The sequence below is a fragment of the Malania oleifera genome, chromosome 4 (assembly GCF_029873635.1).
Source record: "Malania oleifera isolate guangnan ecotype guangnan chromosome 4, ASM2987363v1, whole genome shotgun sequence".
Classification (NCBI taxonomy): Eukaryota; Viridiplantae; Streptophyta; class Magnoliopsida; order Santalales; family Ximeniaceae; genus Malania; species Malania oleifera.
This window is the reverse complement of record NC_080420.1, coordinates 75099245-75105631: the sequence shown is the minus strand read 5'-3', so window position 1 is coordinate 75105631 and position 6387 is coordinate 75099245. Positions and strand designations below refer to the sequence as shown.

Genomic DNA, 6387 nt, shown 5'->3' with positions numbered 1-6387 from the left:
ATGTTTTTTAAATATATATATATGAAAAAAGTAAAAATTACTAATAAATCATAAAAATCCTACTAATTATAATGGTACAAAATGCTTGTAGAATGCAATTTCCATGAAAATTTAATGACTCGACGCATAATAAAAACTAAAACATAGTTCAATATTTTTAAATTCAAGTAACCTATCAAATTAATATAGTGTTAAGAAAAATGTAAACTAAAATCATACTTCATAAATTAAAATTGTAAAAATAAATGTTAAATATTCTATGTGTAAAATATTAACACTAAATGGATAAAAAAACTCAAATTAATATTAATTGGTTGACCTTTATTCGAGCCAATTCATTAATTTTCCTAAATTCATTTAACTTATTATATTATTAGATATGGTATTCAATCATACATACAAAGCGAGTTCAATCATTCAATCCATGATAATTTTTAAATTATATATATATATATGTATATAAATATAATCATTTAATTTGCAAGAAATATGTATAACAAATATTTTGGAACAATATAATTATTCAAGTATTTTTTTTTCTTTATTTATTTACTTTTTATATATTTAAAATTTTTTTTAAGATAATAATTTAATTATGTTGTCATTTTTATGTCATCTGGCTAACTAAACTAGTTATTGGAACATGCATTCTTATTTGTAAGTTCAAATTTCAAAATATATTATAGGTTAAAAGTATCATGTAATGTCCTATTCAAAGTACTCATAAAAAATATTACTGAATTTTTTTTCTGTAGATTTATAAAACTTTTGGCCCATGCTTTATTTATAAGCACTGTAAATTCCTCGGAATAACGAAAAAGAGCTGAGACGACCCTGCCATTCCCCGAGACAGACGAAAATGTCAAGAAGGCTTCAACCACACCCCAATCACAATATCTTCGTCTTCACTCCAACGCCCCTAATTCGTCTCCTCTGTCTCTTCTCTTTCCTCATCAGTAACGATGGCCGCCTCGTCGTCAAAGCGGGCGTCTTCATCTACGCAGGGTGCTCCCCGGAGAAGTACCAACCTGGTTCACCCTTCGAAGCCAACCTCAACTCCTTTCTCTCTTCCACAGTGAGCTCCGCATCTCGGGCCTCCTACAACAGCTTCGCCGCTGGAAACGATACCTCGACGCGCCCCGAAGGCGCTGTTTACGGCCTGTATCAGTGCCGGGGCGATTTAAAGACCCTGGACTGCTCCAGGTGTATACAGAGCGCAGTTAGCCAAATAGGGTTGGTTTGTCCCTCTTCCTACGGGGCTGGGCTGCAGCTAGAGGGGTGTTATGTGAGGTACGAGCATGTGGACTTCTTGGGAAGGCTCGACACGGGTGTGATGTACAAGAAGTGTAGCACCAGTAGCGCGAGTGACGACGTCGTCAAGCGAAGAGATGATGTTCTGGCGGGCCTGCAGGCCGGGACGGGGTTTCGTGTCAGCAGTTCGGGTCTGGTGGAAGGGTTTGCTCAGTGCTTGGGGGATTTGAGCTCAGCTGATTGCTCTTCTTGCCTCTCCCAAGCTGTGGGGCAGTTGAAGACTTTGTGTGGATCCGCAGCAGCGGCGGATGTGTTCTTGGGGAAGTGTTATTCTCGTTACTGGGCTTCTGGCTACTATGACTTCTCTTCAGGTAATGCATACTTTCCATATATCCTTGAATATTAATCTTCTCGTGTATTCCTAAACTGGCGTAGCAAGGGAATCGGAGACGCCATGCTTTCATATGTCAATGCATGCTCTCTCCTCGCTTGAAATTCGAAAAGAGAAGAAAAATTGATATAGAAATTTCACATTGGGAGGCGGGGAGAGCTAGGAAAAGCTGGGAGCCGTGCCTGTGATGACACGGACCGTGGCTTTATGCATTTTCCAAAGCTAGGCTATAGATGCCACTCCAACAAATTCCAAGGGAAACTAATCTTTTTATAAAGTAAAAAAGAGCATATTAACAGGTATTGGAATGCAACTTTACTTGCTTTCTTTTCGAAAGACACTTTATTATCAATCAATATTATCTATTTATGCATGCTATGAATGGTGCGATTTAATTAATTCCCATTTCACTCTTGCTTTAATTTGGTGTATTTTTATCGGGCAAAAATCCTGCAACACCTCCTGAGTTTTTTGAAAATGACACTCCGCCCCCTATTTTTTCTTTATAACTATCAAAAAACCTCTGATATTTAAATTTAGTAATAAAATGATCATTCCGTTAGTTGACCTTAGCCAACCGTTAAGTATATGTAAAAAAAATGATTAAAATGATAATTTTGTCCTTTATTTTTTGTTCACTTGTGATAGATAACTTAAGAAAATTATATTAATTTAATAAATTAAGTTGAAAAAATTGTTCAGTTGAGTAAAATATATTTTGAAAATTGAACTTGTAAATGAAGTGGACTCCTAGTTCCCGAGTTAACCAACTTGACTGGTTCGGATTAAGTTATTGGCATAAGCATGACATTATAATTAAATTGTTATTTGAAAAAAAAATTTAAGATATATGAAAAAAAATAATCTAATAGCTCACAAAAAATACTTAAATATTTTTTGTTCCAAAATTTGTTATATACCATTTACATGCAACTTAAATGACTAAACATATCTCTAAAATTAAATTATAGTTTAAAAATTGACTCATGTCAACCGATTGACCAAATTGCCACTTGTTTTCTGAGTTGAGTCGGATCTCATATTTAATAATGTAACAACTTGGATAAAATATTAATTGATTGGTGAATTGGTTAGATCAAAGGTCAACCAATTAATATAAATTTGGGTGTTTTTTTTTTAATCTATTTAGTACTCATATCTTTCATAAAAAATAACTAACATTCAACTTTATAATTTTAATTTGTGAAATATGAATTTTGAAATTTTAGTTTATATTTTTTTTAGAATTATGTTTGATAGGTAATTTTGATTTATGAAGTATGAATTTTCAAATTTTAGTTTATGTTTTTTTTAGCATTATGTTTGATAGGTTGAATTTAAAAATATTGAATTATGTTTTATTTATTTTATAATGTGTTTAGTCATTTAATTTTTATTAAATTACATTTAACAAACATTTTGTAATACTATAATTATTAGCCATTTGTTATGATTTATTAGTAATTTGTATTTTTTTAATGTATTTTTAGAAAATTTTAAAATAATAAGAAAATTATTTTGTCATGGTGTCAATTGATTGGTTCAAAGTGATAAGCCTAGTAAGCTATTCAATTTAAAAATCGGTTAGGTTTCCTATTCATTTATTCATTTTTCAAGATATTACACTAGTCAATTTTTTAAATTAATTTATTTAAGTTGATATCATTTTTTTATTATTATTTTAATATGTATATTTTTAAAAAATTAAAATAATAATAAAATTATTTTGTCATACTTATGTCAATTGATTGATCTGAAGAGACTAGAACAGTAAACCGTTCAATTCAAGAATCGGTTAAGTTTCCAATTTGGTTATTTAGTTTTCAAGCTATTATACTGACCAATTTTTCTACTTTAATTTATTTGAGTCAATATTATTTTATTAAAAACAAAAATTTACTTTTCTCACATGTACTTAACGGTTGACTAACGAAAGATTTATGTTGTCAATAGATTTAAACTTTAGCGGGTTTGTGATAGTTTTAAAAAACACAGTGGATGGAGTGTCATATTTAAAAAACTTAGGGGTATTATTGAATTTTACCCTATTTTTATGTGAATAGATTCCACCAACAAGGACGACATGGGAAAAATCGTGGCCATCATCGTAGGAGTACTGGGCGGTCTCGTCGTTGTCATCGTTTTACTCTCCTTTTTGCGAAAAGCTGTTGGTAATTAATTAATTGCTTTCTTAGTTAATCTCCTACGCTTCTTAAAAATGTATTTATCATCTTATCCTTTTAAAACTCAAATGTCACTTTAGACAAATGTTTATATTTTTAATTTATATTAAATTTTAAGCTAAAATACAATAAAAAAACATTATATATATATATATATATATATATATATATATATCTCCAAATTCATATGGAAGCTTTAAAATTCCATATTTATGTAATCCTAAATTAAATTTATGTAATTTTAAATTCGAAACTTTAATCTTCATTAATTATCACCTTGATATTTATGATGCAGGTTGAGAAGCGAGAGTACGGCGGTTTAATTTCCGGAGCGGGTGGCCCCACATTTGTTTTAAGCCTCTTTAATTTGATCCTCATGGTATAAAGTAGGACTCGAGCTGTCCCTTTAAAAAAGAACATCTTCCCCTTGTGCTCCAACTAAAGGCCTTCTGGCCTCCTTTTCATCTTTTCTATGTTAATATTTTTGCAATATCCATGATAATATTCTAAAACACCTAAATTTAAACAAAAGAATTAAGGTAATTTTAATTTTTATAAAATTAAAATATACCAAATGGTAAAATATTTATCAATTGAAATATATCCTATATTGCCATTGATCTCACCATCAATCAACCGCTGTCATTACGACAACCCACTAAGCATTAATGTTCCACTTTTGCAATAATATCACTTCCAACATAAACCATCCCTTGTGGGATAAAATCAGCGATGACCAATAAGATTGTTCTCAGATCTCCGTTGACCTGAAAAGAATGAAAGTAAAAAGTCTTGGAAGACCCAGGATGTACTCCGGGGATCACTCTGATGCCTAAGTAAGGCAAATGCTTCAAAGAAGCTAAATGCAAAAATAAGAGTGAGTGTTGAATGACTTACCTTGGCCTCTTCTCTATGTCCTTTCTTATAGTGGTTGAAGTTGACCTGAGGGCGTATAACCATTTATTGGCTAGTTATGGCGCGGGCGCAAATCGCTCTAGCCTTTATGGAGCCAGGGACAGCTGTCAATGGCGCGGGCGTGAACCGCTTGGGTGTGCATGGGGTTGACTCCTTCAGAACAGCTACCCTTGAGTGATAATGGCTCTAATTGTGGCTGTTCCTTAATGCTCTTTATGATAAATGGACTACTTTTAAGACTGATATGTTTGGGGCATATTAGTTGTCCCCCCCTTAGTTTAGATTCAAAGAACCTCAGCTAATTCGGGAAAAGGGGTTTGAACAAACTTGCTGAGCTGATTTCAACCTCGGTCAGCTAGTCCGAGCTGATGAGTGGTACAACATGGCCGATCTGAGCTGAGGAGGGGCACAACATGGTTGATTCGAGCTGATGCCGGGAGGTCGTCAGGTCCGAGCCGATGATGTGGCTCAAACGGCTTGGCTGGGCCGATATATGGGAGACAGGCTGTGTCGAGCGGGTCGTCTTGTCCTACTACCCTCGCGGGTTTGTGTCGAGCAGCCTCCAGATGGAATTTTGTTTCGACCAGATTTTGCCGAGTCGACCTCAATGGCTATTTCGTCTGGGTCATTTTTTGCCGAGCTGTTTCAACCAAGTTTCTATTCGGGGCATCTTTGGTCAAGTTGTTTTTTATTTTTTGCCGAGCTTCTTTTCGAGCATTTTTTCCATGTTTTGTTGAGTTGCTATTCGGGGCATCTTTGGACGAGCTGTTCTTTTTGCCAAACTGCTCTTCGAGGCATTGTTGTGGAGCTGTTATGCCGAATTGTTATTCGGGTCATCTTTGGTTGAGCTATTTTTTGCTGAGCCACTCTTCGATGCATTTTTGCCAAGCTATTCTATCGAACTGCTCCTTGGAGGCATTTTTACCGAGCGATTTTGCCGAGCTGCTCTTTGGGGCATTTTTGCCGAGATGTTTTCTACCGAGCTGCTCTCGAGCCTTTTTGCCGAGTTGCTCCTTAAAGGCTTTTTTGCTGAGCTTTTCTATCGAACTGCTCCTTGGAGGCATTTTTACCAAGCGGTTTTGCCGAGCTGCTCTTGGGGGCAATTTTTGCCGAGTTGCTTTTCTAGGCATTTTTGTTGAGCCGTTTTTGTGGAGCTACTCTTTGGAGGCATTTTTGTTGAGTTGTTATGCCAAACTGCTCCTTGGAGGCACTTTTACCAAGCAGTTTTTCCAAGCTGCTCTAGGGGGCAATTTTGCTGAGCTGATTTCTACCGAGTAACTCTTTCAGGCATCTTTAATCAAGCCATTTTTTCGAGTTGCTCTTCGAGGAATTTTTTTCGAACTGCTCATTTTTTGTGCTGTTGCATGCCCTCACGAGCAGTGCTCGTCAGTTAGGTCTTGTTTGCCTAATGAGTTGTGCTCATTTGCTGAGCTGTTGTTGCATGGCCTCACGAGCAGTGCTCGTCAGTTGGGCCTTGTTTGCCTAGTGAGCTGTGCTCATTTCCTGAAATGTTGCATGGCCTCACGAGCAGTGCTCATCAATTAAGCCTTGTTTTCCTAATAAGCTGTGCTCATTTTCTAGGCTATTGCATGGCCTCACGAGCAGTGCTTGTCAGTTGGGTCTGGTTTGCCTAATGAGCTATGCTCA

At 35.3% G+C, this 6387-nt stretch overlaps 1 protein-coding gene across 2 annotated transcripts; it reads left to right on the top strand.

The window, feature by feature from the left end:
- Window positions 1–786: 786 nt before the first annotated feature.
- On the top strand, window positions 787–4315 carry LOC131153376 (plasmodesmata-located protein 8). Of its 2 annotated transcripts, XM_058105647.1 has the most exons (3): window positions 787–1622; window positions 3706–3813; window positions 4121–4315. In XM_058105647.1, exons 1-3 carry the CDS (start codon window positions 860–862, stop codon window positions 4123–4125), a joined length of 876 nt encoding a protein of 291 aa, XP_057961630.1. In that variant the 5' UTR covers window positions 787–859; the 3' UTR covers window positions 4126–4315. The 2 variants fall into 2 exon arrangements, with proteins under 2 accessions (XP_057961630.1, XP_057961629.1); XM_058105646.1 differs by lacking the exon at window positions 4121–4315 and having other exon boundaries at window positions 849–1622; window positions 3706–3821.
- Window positions 4316–6387: the final 2072 nt, after the last annotated feature.